Source organism: Nuphar pumila, chromosome 2 (genome assembly GCF_984573655.1).
Source record: "Nuphar pumila chromosome 2, dmNupPumi1.hap1.1, whole genome shotgun sequence".
In the NCBI taxonomy this organism is placed as follows: domain Eukaryota; kingdom Viridiplantae; phylum Streptophyta; class Magnoliopsida; order Nymphaeales; family Nymphaeaceae; genus Nuphar; species Nuphar pumila.
In genome coordinates this window covers 138,698,359-138,717,451 of record NC_143250.1, presented here as the reverse complement: position 1 = coordinate 138,717,451, position 19,093 = coordinate 138,698,359, and the positions used below count along the sequence as shown (strand labels likewise).

The 19,093-nt window shown below is 35.9% G+C and overlaps 1 protein-coding gene across 1 annotated transcript in view; it reads right to left on the bottom strand.

Moving 5' to 3' along the window:
* The window catches only part of LOC149847304 (putative alkaline/neutral invertase D), a 60,748-nt gene extending 41,970 nt beyond the window's left edge, over window positions 1-18,778 (bottom strand). Inside the window, exons 1-3 of the mRNA XM_089996923.1 lie at window positions 18,600-18,778; window positions 17,769-18,252; window positions 15,352-15,783 (exon numbers count right to left, since the gene is read on the bottom strand). Coding sequence (XP_089853049.1) covers window positions 15,352-15,783; window positions 17,769-18,185 — 849 coding nt within the window. The 5' untranslated portion in view covers window positions 18,186-18,252; window positions 18,600-18,778. The remainder of the gene's footprint in view (window positions 1-15,351; window positions 15,784-17,768; window positions 18,253-18,599) is intronic.
* Window positions 18,779-19,093: the final 315 nt, after the last annotated feature.

Genomic DNA, 19,093 nt, shown 5'->3' with positions numbered 1-19,093 from the left:
TATAAATATTACAATTAAAAAAATGATAAGTAGTTCTAGAAAAGAGAAACTTATTTGATAATGAAAAACATGAGGAAGTAACTAAGTACTCCTTTTTGCTTGACTTTGTTTTTAAGCATGATGATTGTGATTGTGATTGTGAGTTTGATATTGACAATGATAATGTTGTTATAAGTGATGAAGAGCAATCCCATAGTGACAAAAGTTACCTGCAGTATTTTAGACGCAGTAACCCTAGATCTTCATGTGCACTTGATAAATATTCTAATATCAAAAACATGAAGTGCAATCAAGAAAGTCATCTAGAACGTCTAAACCATCAAAAAAATTTGTGACATATGACTCGTTGTCATCCAAATATAAGGCATGTATTGCACTAATCAATTCCTATGTTGAACCTTCTACTTATGCCCAAGCCAAAGGACTCTCCGAATGGGAAGAGGCCATGAGGATAGAGTTTGATGCCTTATAAAAGGCTAACACTTGGTCACTCCAAGATATTCCATAGAATAAGAAACCTATAAGTTGTAGATGAGTATAAAAGGTAAAAACCAAGAGTGATGGGACTCTAGAAAGATATAAAGCTAAATTAGTTGCCTAGAGTTATTCTCAAGAATATGGCATTGACTATGAGAAGACCCTTGCTCTCTTCGCTAAGATGACCTCAATTAGGACATTAATAGTTGTAACTTCTATTAGAAACTTACACGTACCAAATAGATGTCAAGATTATTTTCCTTAATGAAACCTTAGTTGAAGAAGTTTCCATGAAAACACCTTTAAGTGTTCCTATTCCAAAGGGAAGAGCTCTTTGTTTGCATAAAAGACCCTATGATCTAAAACAAGCACCAAAAGCATGGTATGGTAGATTTAATAAAGTTATGATTGATATTGGTTTTATATCTTGTTTGCCTAATACAACTCTATTTGTTAAGAAAACTAAAATATGTATTGTTGTTCTCCTCTTCTACGTGGATGACATGATCATCACCGAAGGATATGGAGTTGCTCATATAAAAAAATTTGCTTAAAAATAATTTTGAAATAATTGATTTGGGTTTTTTAAGATAATTTTTAGGGATTGAAGTTGTTTATTCCCCTAAAGGGTATTTGTTGTCTTAGTCTAAGTTTGCTTCTGATGTTGTTTTCAAGTCTGAAATCACTTATGACATGAGAGTAGAAAATTTGAATATGGTAAATGTCAAAATGTGAATAGATGATGGAGAACCTCTTGAAGATCTGACTCCCTATAGACAACTTATTGAAGCACTCTCTTACCTCTCTATTACTATATCTGACATAGCACATGTTATACACATAGTTAGTCAATTTTAACATGCTCTCACTTATGTTCATATGAAATGTATTTTACGAATTATTAGATATATTAAAACTTTCATTTCTAGAGGTCGCTTTTTGTTTTCTTCGTCTACATTAAATTTACTTGCTTATATTGATGTTGACTGGGGGCGATCCCAACAACCATCACTCAACCACGGGTTTTTGTGAGCATTTAGGTGACTCTGATTTCATGATGTAAGAAGTAACAAAAGGTTTCTTTGTCATTTACAGATGCTAAGTATCGAGCCATGGGTGATACTATAATAGAAGTAGTTTGGCTAAAAAGACCACGGACATATAATGGACATTCAAAAAACAAAAGCTTCAAAAATGTGTTGTGACAACAAAAGTGTGATTTATATTACTAGCAACCATACATTTCACGAGCGCACCAAATATATCGAGATGGATTGTCATTATTTATGAGATGATGACTTATAAGGCAACATTGATATGTCATATATTACATTAGAGTACTAATTGGCAAACTTTTTCACCAAGTCTCTCTCAGTTCCTAGATTTCACTTTCTTTTAGGCAAACTTTCGGTTGTCTTTGAGGGAGAGTGTTAAAATGTAGTGTACATATAATGTATATTATATATATACATGCCTCAACATGTATACGTATATACATATATATACTTATATATATTATAGATTGTATTTTAAACTTTTTATTATTTTTCCTTCTTACCTTTTCCCTTTTTTGGGCTTGGTTAGCCATTATTTGACTAGCCGTTGGGACTAGTCCAACGGCTAGAAATCTAGCCATTGAACGAGCTCCAACGACTACAATGGGCTCTCTTTTGAGCCCATTTTGGCCCTCATGTGTGTGTATATAAAGGGGATGAATCCACTCATTCTTGTAATGCTTTTACAAGCATATGGGAAAGATCAATAAATATTATTTTATATTTGAGAGTGTTCTTTGTGTGTGTCCATTATGGGTATTGTGAGTGTGCTCTTTGCAGTTCACTTTTGTGTATGTCCATTTGGGATTCGTATTGGACATTTATGTTTTGGAGACTCATTTTGTGACATTATCATTGCTTATTTACTAAAAAACATGTTTTGGATTGAATCAATTTAACCAAAATTCTTGATTTTTAGTTAATCAAGTTTTTGGTCCAATATATACCATTTTTTTCCATTAAGCTAAAAATACATCTAAACATTAAAAATGCGTAAACTAATACATGCCCTCTAATAAATAAAGCACAAAGATCACATCTATGGGTTCAGGTTAAACAAAAAACACATGCAAGTAAGTTTTCTAAGGGGCCACGGACAGCCTGGGAGATAAATGGTCTGGAAGATATGTTAAAATGTACTCCATATATTACATCAATACCCGATAGGTGTATTTTTGTAATTTCACATAGTTGTTTTAGAAAACAACTATTTTTATTTTTTGTTAAAATATAATTTCTTTTTTTATTTTTTGTATTTTTTAGGAACCAAAAGGGGCTCCAACCATAGAGTCGTTGGAGCCCCCAACGGTAAAAAATGTGACCGTTGGGCGCTCCCAACGACTCCATGGGAGCCCCCTTTTGAGCTCTTCTTTTGAGGCCCTTGGTCTTCCTTTTCCTTCCACTCCCTCTTGTATAAATAGGGGTGAACCCCTTGTATGTATGCATTCTTGAGAGCTCTCTCTCTTTTCAATAAGAGGCTTTTTATATTGTTGCCTTCTTAAAGGCTTGTGTTTGTATTGTCCCTTAGTGGACTTGTGATATTGTCTCTTTTATTCATTGTTGTAAGTGCTTATAAGCACTCTTTATATTTCCGCAATATCTCATTACATGGTATCAAAGCCACTCGGTTCTTGAAAGAAAAGTGTGGTACATATATTTCATATTTTGTGTATCTCTTCTCTTCTCACTTCTTGGAAACATCATGGAGGCAAAGATTGACCTATTCTTCAAGCTCAATGGAAAGCATTACATGATGTGGGCATCGGCAATGGAAAACAACTTCAAAGGAAAGAAACTTTGGGGTTTTGTCATGGGTACCGTTCTGAAACCTAAATTTATGCTCACAAAGAACGAAAGAGGTTAAGAAAAAACTCTTGAAGGAGATGCTCGCCTCAAGGCCATTGAAAATCATCAAAAAGAAGTGGAAGATTGGGAAAGCAATCACGCAAAAATCCTTGCGTGGTTTATGAACAATGTTGAACTCAAGGTATGTGCTAATATAGCTAAAATTCGTCGGGCCAATGAGGCTTGGTTCTTTATGAAGGGTATGCATACCCAAAAGGATCTTGCAAGAGCATATTTTTTGCAAGAAAAGATTAGAACCACCAAACAAGGTGATTCTAGCATTCAAGACTATTATAGTGTCTTAAACCTACTATAAGATTAATTGGCTCTTTTAGAGCCAAAATGGGTTGCTATGGAAGATATTGAATTAAGACAAAAACAAATGGAACAAGAACGATTGTTTCAATTTCTTTTTGGGCTACATCCCGAATTTGAGCAAGTGAAATCCTCACTTCTCCATAGATCTATCTTTCCTCCAATTGAGGATGCCATTGCCGAAATCACTCAAGAGGAGACAAGGCTTGGCATGAGTAAACATATTGATAAAGTGCTTGCCATATCCAAACCCGGCAACAATGTAAGAACCTATAAACCTCCTCACTTTGGGAAACAAGGAAACTATAATGGAGGAAGAAAAATGATTGTTTGTCATCATTGCTATGAGCCGGGTCACATCAAACCCGCTTGCCCAAAGCTTAATGAAACTTTCAAGCCTAAGGTGGCCTCTCCTGAAGAAACTACCACCAAAGAAGATGAAGGCAAGAATGGTGACCTCGAAGAAACTCTTGGCCAAATATCTATTGCTCTTCAACAAATTCTTAAAGTTTCTTCCTCTACATCGGGTGCGGCTATTGCTTCTACATCATCACCCGGTACGTATTCTTGGATCCTTGACTCTGGAGCCTCTTTTCATATGACCCCCCATGAAAATGCACTTGTTAATGTTTGCACCAATTCAAAGGCTTCTTGTGTCTCTACGGCCGATGGAACTTTTTTAAAAATTTCAAGTATTGGCTCTTTTAAAGACTCAAAATTTTTATGTTTCAAAAGTAAGAGTTGTTCCCAAACTAAATTTAAATCTCTTTTCAGTCTCCCAAATTGCCAACCATGGATGTGAAATAACTTTATCATCTAATGATTGCTTTGTGCAGGATCTCTGGTCCGGGAAGTGAATTGAGCAAGGTCATAGGAAGGGAGACCTCTACTACATGGATCATCTAGACCTTCCCACAAATTATTTTTGTTCTTATGTCCAAGAAAAAAATATGAAAACTTGGCATAAAAGACTTGATCATCCAAGTTATTCCAAAATGTACCTTTTTTCCTTTGGAAACAAATTTTGTAAGGAAAAGGAAATTAATTGCAAAGATTATATTTTTGGAAAAATGAAGTTTATTCCGTTTCCAACTAGAACTTTTCTTTCTTCAAGACCATTTGAATCGGTGCATTCAGATGTCTGGGGGCCTTCTCCGGTCATGTCTAAAGGGGGCTATTCTTATTATGTTACTTTTATTGATGACTTTACTCGGTATGTTTGGATTTATTTTTTTAGTCATAAGTCAGAAGTATTTACTTTCTTTAAAGATTTTCATAGAAAAATCCAAAATCAATTCCAAAATAACATATCTACTTTGAAAACCGATTCCGGTGGTGAATATTTATCTCATGAATTTCAAAACTATTTAACTCAAAATGGAATTTGTCATAAAAAATCATGTCCTAGAACCCTTCAACAAAATGGCCTAGCGGAAAAGAAACATAGGCACATTATAGAAACCGCTAGAACATTACTTGTCTCTAAAAATATTCTAAAGAAGTTTTGGGCCGAAGTCGTTCTAACCGCAACTTATCTAATCAATAGAATGCCATCTTCTAAGTTAAAAAATGTTTTTCCCTATGAAAAACTCTTTAAATTTTTAGCCGATTTCAATCGTCTTCGTATTTTTTGTTGTAAATGCTTTGTTCTATTGCATAAGAGAGATAAGTTGTCTCCAAAAGCAATTGAATGTGTTTTTCTTGGATATGGTGAAAATAAAAAAGAGTATAGATGTTATGATTTTAAAAATGCTAAACTTTATGTTTCAAAAGCTGTAACATTTCTAGAAGATGAGAATGGTTTTGATAAAATAGAAGAAACAAATGAAATTGATTACATATTTTTATATGATCTTATTGATGACATACAAAATGATTCTCTTGAAAGCATAGAAGATACATGTGAGGTGTTCAACCTTGATATAATACCCTCAAATGATAATGATGCAAATATGAATGTATACTCAAGAAGAAATCAAGAAAACCCTATTAGTGCCCTCGAAAAATACTCTCAAATTTCTGAGTCTACAGAGGAACCACAAATTAGACATTCTTCTAGAATATCAATACCACCAAATAGGTTTGTATCCTATGATTCTTTGACACCCAACTATCAAGCATGTTTAATAACCCTACATTCTTATTTTGAACCTGCTCACTATAATCAAGCTAAATCTATACCACATTGGGTTGAAGCAATGCAAGTTGAACTAAATGCACTAAAAAAGGCTAATACTTGAAAAATAGTTAATCTACCCCCACATAAAAAACCTATTGGGTGTCGCTGGGTTTTCAAAGTCAAAAGTAAAAGCGATGGATCTTTAGAACGATATAAAGCTAGGTTAGCCGCTAAGGAATACTCACAAGAACATGAAATTGATTATAAAGAAGCATTCGCTCTCGTAGCTCGAATGACCAGTGTCAGGACTTTAATAGTTGTCGCATCAACCAAAAAATGGCCTATTTATCAACTTGATGTAAAAAATATTTTTTTGAATGAAAGTTTAAATGAAGAAGTTTACATGGATCCACCACCTGGAATTAATATTGAGCAAGGTCAAACTCTTCGGCTTTTAAAAGCATTGTATGGCCTTAAACAAGCCCCTAAAGCTTGGTATGATCGTTTCAATGATATCATGATAAAATTAGGATTTCACTCTTGTTATACTGACACTGCTCTTTTTGTTAAAAAAACAGGTACTAGTATTGTTATGTTGTTATTTTATGTTGATGATATGATTATCACTGGGAATGATCAAAATAGTATTATTGATAAAAATATGTTAAAAAATAATCTTGATATGTCTGATTTAGGTTTTCTTAGATACTTTCTTGGAATTGAAGTTGCATATTCTTCTCGAGAATATATTTTGTCACAGATAAAGCTTGTTGCAGATATATGTTCTAAGTTTGGCATTTCAGATGATAAAAAATAGAGACTCCCTAGGTTATTAATGCCAAATTACGATTGAAGGATAGGGTTCTTCTGGAAGATCCCACACCCTACAGACAACTCATTGGGTCTCTCGCCTACTTAACCATCACCAGACCAGATATCACTCATGTGGTTCACTCAGTTAGTCAATTTCAGCATGCTCCTACAACTGTGCACATGAGTGTTGTTCTCCGAATCATTCGTTACATTCGGAACACCATCAATAAAAGGTTATTTCTATCCTCCTCTTCTTCTTTGAATCTTCTTGCTTATACCGATGCAGATTGGAGAGGTAATCCTAATGTTCGAGTCTCAACTATTGGTTTTCGTGTCTTTCTAGGGAACTCTTTGATTGCCTGGCGATACAAGAAGCAGCAGAAAATTTCACTATCATCTACTGAAGTTGAGTATCGGGCTATGGCAACCACAACAATGGAACTTGTATGGCTTCGCAGTCTGCTTAAAGACATGGGGGTTGATATTACTGAAGCTTTAAAGCTATGTTGCGACAACAAGAGTGCCATCTATATTGCAAGCAATCATAACTTCCATGAGCGTACCAAACATATCGAAATGGATTGCCACTATGTTCGTGATGAATACTTACGAAGAACAATTGCTCTACCGTATGTCACTTCAGAATATCAGTTGGCGGACTTCTTTACTAAAGCCCTCCCCGCTTCATGTTTCTCCTTGGCAAATTTTCCGTCATTTCCCCGTAAAGTTTGAGAGGGGTGTTAAAATGTACTCCATATATATTACATCAATACTCGATAGGGGTATTTTTGTAATTTCACATAGTTGTTTTAGAAAAAAACTATTTTTATTTTTTGTTAAAATGTAATTTCTTTTTTTATTTTTTGTTTTCTTTTTTTTGTATTTTTTAGAAACCAAAAAGGGCTCCAACCATAGAGTCGTTGAAGCCCCCAACGGTCACCAATATGACCGTTGGGGGCTCCTAACGTCTCCATGAGAACCCCCTTTTGGGCTCTTCTTTTGAGGCCCTTGGCCTTCCTTTTCCTTTCACTCCCTCTTGTATAAATAGGGGTGAACCCCTTGTATGTATGCATTCTTAAGAGCTCTCTCTTTTTTTAATAAGAGGCTTTTTATATTGTTGCCTTCTTAAAGGCTTGTGTTTGTATTGTGCCTTAGTGGACTTGTGATATTGTCTCTTTTATTCATTGTTGTAAGTGCTTATAAGCACTCTTTATATTTCCGCAATATCTCATTACAAGATACACATCACTATATATATATATATATATATATATATATAACACTAGAAATATGTGAATTGGAGTATGAAACGAGATTTTCATGGGTTGTTTTATTTCTTTTCTTAAATATCATCGTACGAATGTGACCTAGATGATTGGTTTTATAGAAAGAGACTCTTGGATCATCCGATTACGATGCATAAGAAGGATCACTTAAGGCTTGAAAATCAAGAGCTTATAACTTTCATAAATATTCAAGCATCCAAAAATCACATTTTTTCATCGAAAATACATGATCCAATAGGCGTTTCCTAGCAAATGGATGTTGACCAAATGCATTTACACAAAAAAAACCATCAAAAATGCCTAGTTCACACTCTGGTTCACATATTTTCGGTTAACATATTCTAGTGACCCTATATATATAATGGTTTTACCAACAAAAGCGAAAGACCTCAAGGCAAACTAGCAGACCATCAAGGCAACCTTACCTCTTTTTTCACTTTGAATATGATATCGATTATGTTGGAGGTCAACTAGCATTTCTAATTTTCTATAAAAAATTCTTTTGGTATTTGTATCTCTACCTTCAATATTTCAAATTTTTGATAGGAACCAAGAAACCATAGGAAAACCGTTTGATTTCCCCATCAGTAATTGGATGGTATGGATCATCATCTTCTAAAAAGCATGTCCAACATGTCCTCAGGACCTCTCTCTATCATTGTAATATCATGGGATTTTCTATAAGTTTAAATTGAAAATGTTTTGAAAAATTGGTTAAGTATTTTGTAAAGTTGATAAAATCTTCGATTTTAGGTGGTGTGAGCTGAGTCTGGGCGTGGCCTAGGACATGTTGACAAGACCTAAACGAGGCAAATAAGATTTGTAAAACATTTCGTTTTTTTACCTTTAAAATCAAGTAAAAATCGAGCAAAATTCAAGTTAAATTCAAACAAAATTCGGAAGCGAAAATCAGATAGTATATCATTAGATGCATCTCGTAATTTTAAAAACATTGATATTTCATTTTTTTTGAATTTAGGCTACGATTGGCCCGAAAATCACATTTTTTTTCAAAAATAACCTACCTCTATGTAACCAATTCTATATTGGATTGGATCGGATCTAATTGATCCATGTTGATATGGATCTGGACCCAATCCAAGACCTATATTAACTAGGATCTAGTCCAGTTTGGGATCCATATGGATTTGGATCTCCAGATCTGAAATCTAAGTCTAACCAATTTAAAGTTTTAAATTCAATTAAAAGGTTAAGTTGAGTAAAATTCCATGTTAAAAAGACTCCCAAAGGGGAGAGATACCTTTCGAAACATTCTTAAAAACTTATTATTTAATAATTAATTAATTAATTACTTAATAAAATAATAATAATTAATACATTTCAAAAAAATTTTTTTGGATATTCTAGAGGGGGTGCCACCCTCTAGAAAGGCCCAAATGTTGTTAGGATAATTAAATGAAAAAAAATAATAAATATTAAATAGATAAAGAAAAAGTGGTTAAAAAGAGAGTAGTAGTTGGACATAGAGTTTTACACTTGTAGAACTCTATCTCCTAATAAGAAAGGGACTCTAGAGGGGTGTCACCCTTTAGAGGAGCCCATTATTAATATAATACAAAAAAAAAACTATAGAAGCTTATAAAAAGGGCTGAGTTTTTGTTTCCCTCTAGAATCGTTATTCTAGCAAGAGAGAGAGAGAGAGGGAGAGAGAGAGAGAGAAGAGGAAACTCGTGGGAGAGAAAGAGAAAAAAAAGAGAAGACAAAGTAAAGGAGAAGAAGAAGGAAAGAATGATCCCTTCTGTTCTGATCGTCCGATGAAGATTTTTTGGTCTTTTTCCATTTCCGATCCAAGGTACGGGTTCCTCTCTAGGTTCAAACGGGGAAGAAATGGGTATAACTCGATTTATGCTTAAATCTTTCATCAAAAAAAGGAAAATATGTTTTAAAAAGGATATATACATATTCTTATATAGAGTGACGATTTTTTATTTTCCTTTTGTTATGTCGATTTCCCTAAAGCATCCATTGCTGAAAATATGTATGATCTTGATAGTAGTCGATTTTTTTTCTTGTTGTGGAACTATTACATGTTAATGATCTTTTCTATGTATGCATGTGAATATACATTAAACACTTATTCAATATTGATTTTATTTTCTGTTTTGGGATAATGGAAATACGTGTGGACAGATTTATATTTTATGAAATTTTTTGTTCACGCACATAGCAGAATATGCATATACACTGACCTTGCAGGCTGCATCACAGTTTTGGTTTGGGATCCGATATGACCCCAAACAAGGCTTGCCGCAGGCCCTGACACACACACACACACACACACACACACACACACACACACATATATATATATATATATATGTGTGTGTGTGTGTGTGTGTGTGTGTGTGCGTGTGTGTGTGTGTGTCGGGGGTGTGGGGGGGAACTGACCATGCGAGGTATGGTTTTGATCAGATTAGATCCAAACCATATCTGTCACAAATTTCCAGCATGCTGTTTTTTCTTATAGTTATTGTTAATGAATGTGCTTGTAAAACTGGTTTTTTTTACATTTTTACGAACACCAAAGATCTGCTGGTTGTACCACAAAGTGGAGCCGATTTTCTGTTAAGATGTGTAGCAGCGTGAGTTTATTTTCTAGCACTATCAAGGTGTCATATTACAGCTTTTTGAGGGTTGTTATAAATTATTTTTATATCAAATTTGCATTGGATGCAGTTAGGTTGATCAAACTGGTTTTAATATTGACTCGTGAGCTACTGCAAATTCTGTTTTGTGTTTTCTTTTGAAACTTTCAAACTGCATATAGATAAATCTTGACAGATCTGCAGCTGTTTGGGTAGTGGGAGTTTCGGTTCAGATCTGCAGATCTGCCGATTCACACTTTGTAGACAGATCCGGTTCAGATCTTTCCAGGTCCTTCTAGACCAACTGATTATGTTGATCAGTTTTCAAAAAACAAACAAACTGAGTTTGTGAGATTGAAGTCTGCCTTGGCCATTACACTTACATGTGTAAGGCCTGTCCAAAGTTTCATTCAAATACTCAGCCAGCTGTATGCAGGGAAAAGAAGTAGAAAAAAAATGAATGGTTATACCGATAGTGTTGATCTCCAATAAATCGTTGTTTATTTTACTAATTTACATAAACTGATCGCTATGTAGAATTGATTAGTCTATGTATGTTCATTTTCAGTTATGATACAGTTGTCATTATTTTGGTTAGATGCTGCTACATAGGTTAGCATTGAACCAGCCTTGAAATTATGCTTGTCGAGTTATGTAAGCACATTGTTAAAACAAAATTTTATACTGAATTTTACTTACTTTCAATGCTACCAAATGAGTTATTTTACTGCTGTTAAATGTGTTCTATCTGTGATTTTAGTGGGCTGTGGTAGGGCAGAATAATGCAACATTGTCCGCTATCAACTGCTTGTGGCTGCATGAGAAACATGATGCCAACATCATACTAATATTGTCTTGTGCATGTTCTGCAGCATAATTATGACTCAGTGGTTAAGTTATGCTTCTCGAACAATGTAAATATGCTCAGTATTGTTTTGTATGAATGGCAAAGTATTTATTGGACATGCTATCCATTGGATTTTTTATGTTGGCAATTGCTTATGTCGTACGCATGGAAAATTGTGAAGATTATTGTATGCATGAGTATGATCATGTGCATATTTGAGAGTTTATGCATAAAATGGATCATGAAGAAAAAGTATGTTACAAGCATTTGTTCATATGCATATGCAATTTGTTTTATATGTATATTCTTGATGTGTGTGAATGGATGTGCATTGTGAGCATGTTTTGAACAACTTTGTGTGTGCATGCTCACTAAGGATTTTGCATGAGATGTATTGGTAGTTAGATGTGAACCATTGTAAGTCATGTGGGCTAGGAGCATATGTTGCTCTAAGATTTGTTTTATGCATTGCAAAATTCATTTTTTAAATTATTGGCTTTCTAATTTAATTGCACGGTTAAATTGTAGCAGGCCATATCCCGTGTTGCGTTTTGCATGTTGATTTGCAAAACGATATTTGTGTAAAGAACTTGATTTTTTGTTAAAGGATAAAAGAGATCAAAAGTGTAATTAATTTTCTTTCTGAATGTCTCTTCCGCAGTGTGAGAATCCTGGATAGCAGTTTTGGGAAAACCGTGAAGATACTAAAACTCTGAATGCGTTTGTGTCCCTAAACCCGATATAGTAGTTTACCTTCTGACCACAGTTTTAGGGAGTTTTCAGTCACTTTGCCTGAGAGTAGTGTTGTAAACACAACTGTTGTTATGGGTATACCAAGAAAGTAGCATAAGTGAATGTTATGTCACAGAAATTCGGCCAGACAGGTGCCGCACTTGTGTCGACGCGGTGCGGGTGCGGCACCAGGTGCGGTCAACCCGACCTTGGGTGTGTTGACCACACCCAGGGTCATTTTGGTCTTTTTTTTTAATTTTCCCTGTGAAATGTGTTGCGAAATTTTAAAAAAAAATCTGCTGACAGCTGACCACGCAGCAGGACCCGCCCCTTGCTGGATTTTGATTTTGATTTTGGCCTTGATAGCTTCGGTCTCTTTAGAGTTTGTCTATTCTCTGACGAGGACTTCCAGATTCTTCACCTCTCCCCACCCCTTGTTGGATCCCTGCAGGTAGTGATGAGAGAATGAAAGGACGAAACAGTCGAAGCGTGGATGCCTGCTTGTTGTTGTTGCTACTCTTGTTTTATAAAGGGGCACTTGTGTCCACAACATTTGACGAGCTTTGTTGGCATCCCGATCTTTCTTCATCAAGGATTTTCTCTCTCCATAATAAATGATAATGGTGGTGGTAGCCTTGATGGCTATTAGTATTCACTTTTCTCCTGACGAGATGGGTGCTCTAGCCGTAGCTTGGTGTAGACCTCTCTTTTCCACATGTCAAATCTAATAAATTTCTTTTAGTTGTCATCCAAAGTCCAGACCGGAGATCTGTGTGCAACTGTATATAAAATGAAATTTGAAGAACCCTAGGCAGTGGCGTGGCAGTGGAGCCGTAGGCCTCGTGAAGACTCTCTCTCCAACAAACCACATTAAACCTTTCACTTATATTTTTTTTCGTGAAGACCAGGGAGTTTCAGTCGCCAATCCTTTCAGTTCATCAATTTTGTCCCGTTGCACCAAAGTACACAAGCAAAACGTGGGTAACAAGTCTTCAAACAAACACACCAGCAAAAAAAAACTGGTTATAAGTCCTATATATATATGTATATGTTTTTTTTTTTGCCGCACCCCCGCACCCGAGTTTTTTGGAAGTGTCGTATCCCCGCACCCATGTGACATAGAGTGAATGTTGATTTTTTTAATATCCCGACATTAGATGTCAATTTATAATGTTCTGATGGATGGTGTTGATTCCTGATATCAGACGAGGAACAAGTGTGGAACCCAGTAATAAAATACAAATTGTGTGTTAAGCTACAACTGAGAACCTATCTTGGACTTCGAGAATTGTTGTACCCATTTTAAGTATATGCAGGTTTAATGAAAAGTGAAACTAAACTTGTGAGCATTTATTAGGAATATGCTTGCAAAAGAGAACTCTGATAATAACTTAATAATGTATTCATACATGTACATTTAATCATGCATCTTTAATGTTCTGCATTAGTTCATGCATTCTTACTTATCCCTGTCTCATATGAGAAATTATTAGTGCATGACACTTATTTTTAATGGCTCGAATGATAAATGCATTATGAGATTGTTGTTATTATACTCTTCTAAATATTTTGCATGAATTTGATTTATACTCTTTTCTTTTCTGTTTGGATTTTTAGAGGAATTCATACAAAGAATCTCTGGTTCTTACCCGGTGTTTCAAATGTTTTTCTCAAGACCTGAAGCTCAGTGATGGGATGATTGCCACATGGAGCTTGCGATATCACATCACTTATTTATGTTATTCTTGATAATGTGACTCTGGATTGCATACATTATTTTATTTCTGTTCTATAACATTCATTTTATTGATTAATAAAGTTGGTTATTTGTTGGTTGATTCAATGTAAAGATCCTTTGTGGTTTGGTACTTGTTAAGTTTGTGAGGCCTCGGATCCTTGAGTTTTGGTTTCCGTAATTTAAAAAAAAAACACTTTTCACGAAGATAAGTTGGGGTCGTTAGAATCATGCTTCATTCAATTTCAAATTCACAAAATGGTATGGTTCTATAGTCGGTTGGATGATTCTAATGCGTGAAATTCTAATTTGGAGAACCATCTTCTAATCATCATAGCTTTATTGTTTCTCCTTGATAACGGTTAGTAATAGCATGATTCACGAAACCAGACAAACCTGACTATATTTTTAAGTTTTAACCCGCATATTTTTAACCCGCATATTGATTGTGCATCTTCCCCTAACCTGTTCTTGGTCACCCACATTTTCTTGAATATCTTCCATAGTGTTGTGAACCGTTTGTCATGAAAGGTCATTGACTATTTCATCACACTGAAACGAGCACACCTAGGGCTTCATTCCACATCCTGACAGCACAATCCAGCCTCCTGCCTTTTTCTTCCAAATTTCCAGATCATTCAAGTATTTGCCCCTTCAAAAATATACCATATCCAAGGTGCATGCATTAAAGAAGAAAACCCCAGCCATCTGATGCCCACAAAAAAAATCATGGTATTTTCAACTTGCTCCATCAAACACATACATAATTGTAACCAAACTTCTATTTACTTCGTCTTTTTTTATTTTATCTCGCAGATATATTATTCAGAACAAAAATAAAAGTTTCAGATCTAATTGGTAACCTTTCGCCAGTGCATGTATCGATTTGTTTAATCTATTTTTCCATTTTCTCAGACCAGCAAAATATGTTTGATCCAAGAGCCCTGAAATTAAGATGACATAATTCTAACCATTTTCTCACCCACTTTCCTCCAACTGCCAAGATATGGTTATATAGAAGCAAGATGAGAATTTTACGAAAATAGAGTACTAAATATCAAAGAGTGAGAACAGAATCTTGTAAAACCTGCAGGGCCAATTGACTTCATCACACCTGGGAAGGGCACTGTAGAAGTGTCATAACCACAACATCAATGAAATGAATTTTTAGTAAAATGAAAAAAATAAAAAGTAAGAACTGATGATTGAGAAATTCATTAAGTTTACAATGCTTTTTTTATTTGTGTCAGGGATAATTGTTTGCATTTAATAGTGTAGAGCTTAGCATACTAAGCATGTAAGGCATTCTATGCTTAATTTCTCATCATACTAAGAATATAAGATATTCTATGCATCTTGTAGCGCTGCTGAGTAAAAAGATGATGCATTATCATCAGAAGAAAATCTCACAAATGTTATATTAAGCAGAATAGATTTTAACATTTAAAATACAACAATTATGAGATAATGTGATCATAGGTAATCTAATGTTTGCCTACTTGCAAAAGAATAGGATACTACCATTCGTCGATCAATCATGGAGCAGCCATCAGCACATAAGAGTGTTGGAAATGTGTCAAACCCCTCTGAAAGACATAAACTTAATATTAATCTCATTCCTCTTTGACACTCAGGAGTTTCTGCAAGAGATAAGTCCCCAGTAGATTTTGTGTAGGCACGGAGTAGGATAATCCACCAAAATCCAGAATCCACAGGAGCAACTCGGCCAATTGCACTCTCACCAAAATCAGCAATTATGGTGTCCGAATTTCGAACTGGATCATGGAGCACCTTGAAACTAGCAGGCATTGCACCTTCTCCTAGTGTGAAACGGTCTATTCTCTTCTCCCAACCTTGGAGAACAAGAGTCTTCAAAATAAAGTTTTTAACTATCTCTGGTTCACCATTCATCAGGAAAGCAAGAGCGCTTGGTACAAAATCCCTAACAAAGACCTGGATATAACGGAATGGATACTCAGAAAACAGAAAAATCCTTACATTGTTCTTGTTTACAACACCAACAAGTTAGTATATTTCGAACTCAATGTATAAAAAAAAGGGCCTAAAAGCCTTTGAAGTAACAAAATAGGTGAAGAAGACAGTTCATTTAAGTGCATGTCATTCCCACAGTAGTGCTTCATGAATTAGCATTTGCATCAACAAACTTTAGAGGCTTGTTAGTTTTACATAGTTAGCTAAGCGACAGACAGGATGTTATATGGAACAATATTAGGAAAGATAAATGAAAGAAAAAAATATCATTTACAGACTCATACCAGTTCTCTGTCATAATTAGGGGTAGAAACATCAAGAAGAGATATCAAAGAGGAAAAAGATAAATGAAACACGAAGTAGGCCAAGTAACAACAAAACAACAACAACAACTACGCCTTCATCCCAAAACAATTGGGGTCGGCGATATGAACCAAAAAAGAAAATCATTCTGGGTCTTCCACATGAATCCTTCTCCTCCAATCATTTCTATCCAATGTCATGTCCTCGGTGAGGTAGGCCAAGTAATATGTTAAAATTTCACATGGAAGAAACAACACAAATAAATTCAATATTTTGGAAGAACAAAGGTCCATAGAAATGTTGCCAAATGTTACCAGTAGAAATGGGGTCAATATGCTCAAACTTCCACATAGAACAGGCAATGAATATAACTTACAAAAGAAGAAAGGGACATTTAGTGAGCGAAAAATATTTCGAACTTGGAAGGAAAAGATTTGTAGAGACATCACCACATGTTGCCAGAGGAGAGCAGGCTCTGGCCTACCTTCAGTAAAGTCTAAATGCTTCAAGCTAAAGAAGTCATTTTAGATGAAACCTAGGACACAGGAATAAGATGCAGAAATTGGAATAATTTAATTCAAAATTTATTCAAGTAAATACAATATTTTTTTACTTTTTACTAAGGCATATTTGGTCAAGGTCCATAGCTATATGATGAGATCATGAGAGGCATTGACGATGCTCAAAGAAAACATTTCTGATGACACAAACAGAAACTGGCATACTATGGTCATGCATCTCAATTTGAGCCCCCGTGAAGAGGATTTTATTTCTTTTAATGTTAATGTCCTTTAATACTTTTCTGTAAATTTGGGACATAAATTATATTTTTCAAATTGATTCACCTAACTTGAGAATAGTTGGCTCTCAAGGTTTTGAAGTTATCTATGTATTTTATAGTTCATGCTTCGCAAGCACATGTGCAAATCATACTCATTTACTGGCTTATCTTCATGCTTGTTTCAATTTTTTGCTAAGAAATGCATTAAGGTATATACCTCACCTAAAATCCCGAGCACCAACTTTATAATTAAAATAGGCAGATTTAGAAATATGACATTCTAACTTGATTATCTGTTTCTAAACATTAACATAGGCTATTACATTTGTGCATGTATGAAACATCAAAACCATTAAAAATTATAAACGAATCTATACTTCTTTGAGACAATCGTGTATTTCTGTGGAAATCCAAAGGCAAATTTTTCAAAGAAACCACAAGGAAAGTTGATGTTCAAATTATTTTTCCTGATCTGGTGTTTGACTCAAAATTTAGCTGCAATAGACTTGTTCATCAAATTAACTAGTTTCCCTCAATTCTAGTTTAGTCCAAGTTGGTAAGTTAAACTTGGAACTCGAGTTTATCCTGCAAAGCAAGATCCTCCCAAGTCTGAGAAAAGATAACACCGAAATGATGGCAACCCTGATTTTCTCTCACCAATTTCTACAGATCTTGGCTTTTTATTAATCTCCACAGATTCCTGGTATAATAAGAAAGAAGACATACAAATCATACATTACGAACACGCAACTGAAAGAGGAAGAATCATTCAAAGAAGAGGAACGTGTTTCCTGGATGTATGCATCTATGGTCAAACGCACCCCATCAATCATTAAGAAGAAAAGAGCAGAAGATGATATACCTGATTGTAGTTTAAAGCTTCTTCTGTGTGGTCAAGGGCAGCAATGGTGCCAACAGGCTGCCCCCTGAAGAACACCAGCGATCTGCGCAGAGCCTCCCATGCCTCAGCGATTATAGGATGCGGCTCAAAAGAGTTCCTGGCAGATGATGCCGGGGTGTTGAACCCAGACCTCACCCCAGGTGAGTATACACTGTCGTAATTCTCCAAGCAGCGGCCGATATCTATATTTCTCGAAGAAATCCGAGGCGACAAGCACATGGACAATTCATTAAGGGACCTCTCATCGAACGATCTCTTCCTCTCTATGTTCAACGGCCTTGGCTTGTCGAGCAGGCGTGAGAAATCGCAATCGTCGGCATCCGAGATCGTACACTGAGAATCTACGTGATTTAGATTGTTTTCGTGGCTCCCGTCCATGACAAGCGCAAGCGTCCCCCCGTCCGCCCCCTCTCAAAATATCCACGGAGCAGTAACCGAAGCCGGCCTGCAAAACCGACCAAACCGATCAAAATTACATCCATTCTACACCTCGACTACACATCAATTCCATCAAAAGAAGATCAAGAAAACGAAAAGGAGTCGCATTAGCGTCATCGCGTAGAAATCGCTGCGTCATCAAAGACTCAGCAATCCAAGAACTCTTCGACGCACGCTTCCGTCCAATCTGATCGGAAACGCGCAAAAGCAACGAGCTACAGCTCGAAGAAGAATCCAATAAACAAATTGGGACTCGGAACGGATGAATCTCTCGTTAAAGAGGCGAGATCCGCACACGGACTCAGACGATGCAGAAACAAACGGAAAAAGGCATAAACGCGTGCAGAGACTCACCTCGGGGGGATCCCAGACTGCCGGAAAACAGAGCTCCTGAACCAGATTCCGGCGACTCGCCAGAAACCAAACGGAGAAAGAGGAAGAGGAGGAAGAAGAAAGATGGCGGAGGAAAAAAAGTCAGAAAGGTAATGGGAGCTCGTATTTATAGCGGGCTGTTGCCGGTGGGGGTTCGCCTCACGGACAACGAATGGGGGAACGATTTCGCGCCGAACCGTGGGGCCCAGCTCCGGAAGTGTGACCCTTCGGGGCTTTTTCCCCCCGTCAAAGGGCTCCTTTATTTTTTCTCATTCAATTATAATCTGCCACCTTCTTGTTTCCCTGTCTTCGCTTGATCCAGCTCAACAACTTTCCTTGCATTTAAATTAAAGGAAACTTGTTTTTATTGCGTTTGATTGGCTGATTACGCCTGCCTTACCTGCAACACCTCTCTCTCTCTCTCTCTCTCTCTCTCTCTCTATATATATATATATATATATATATATATATATAAT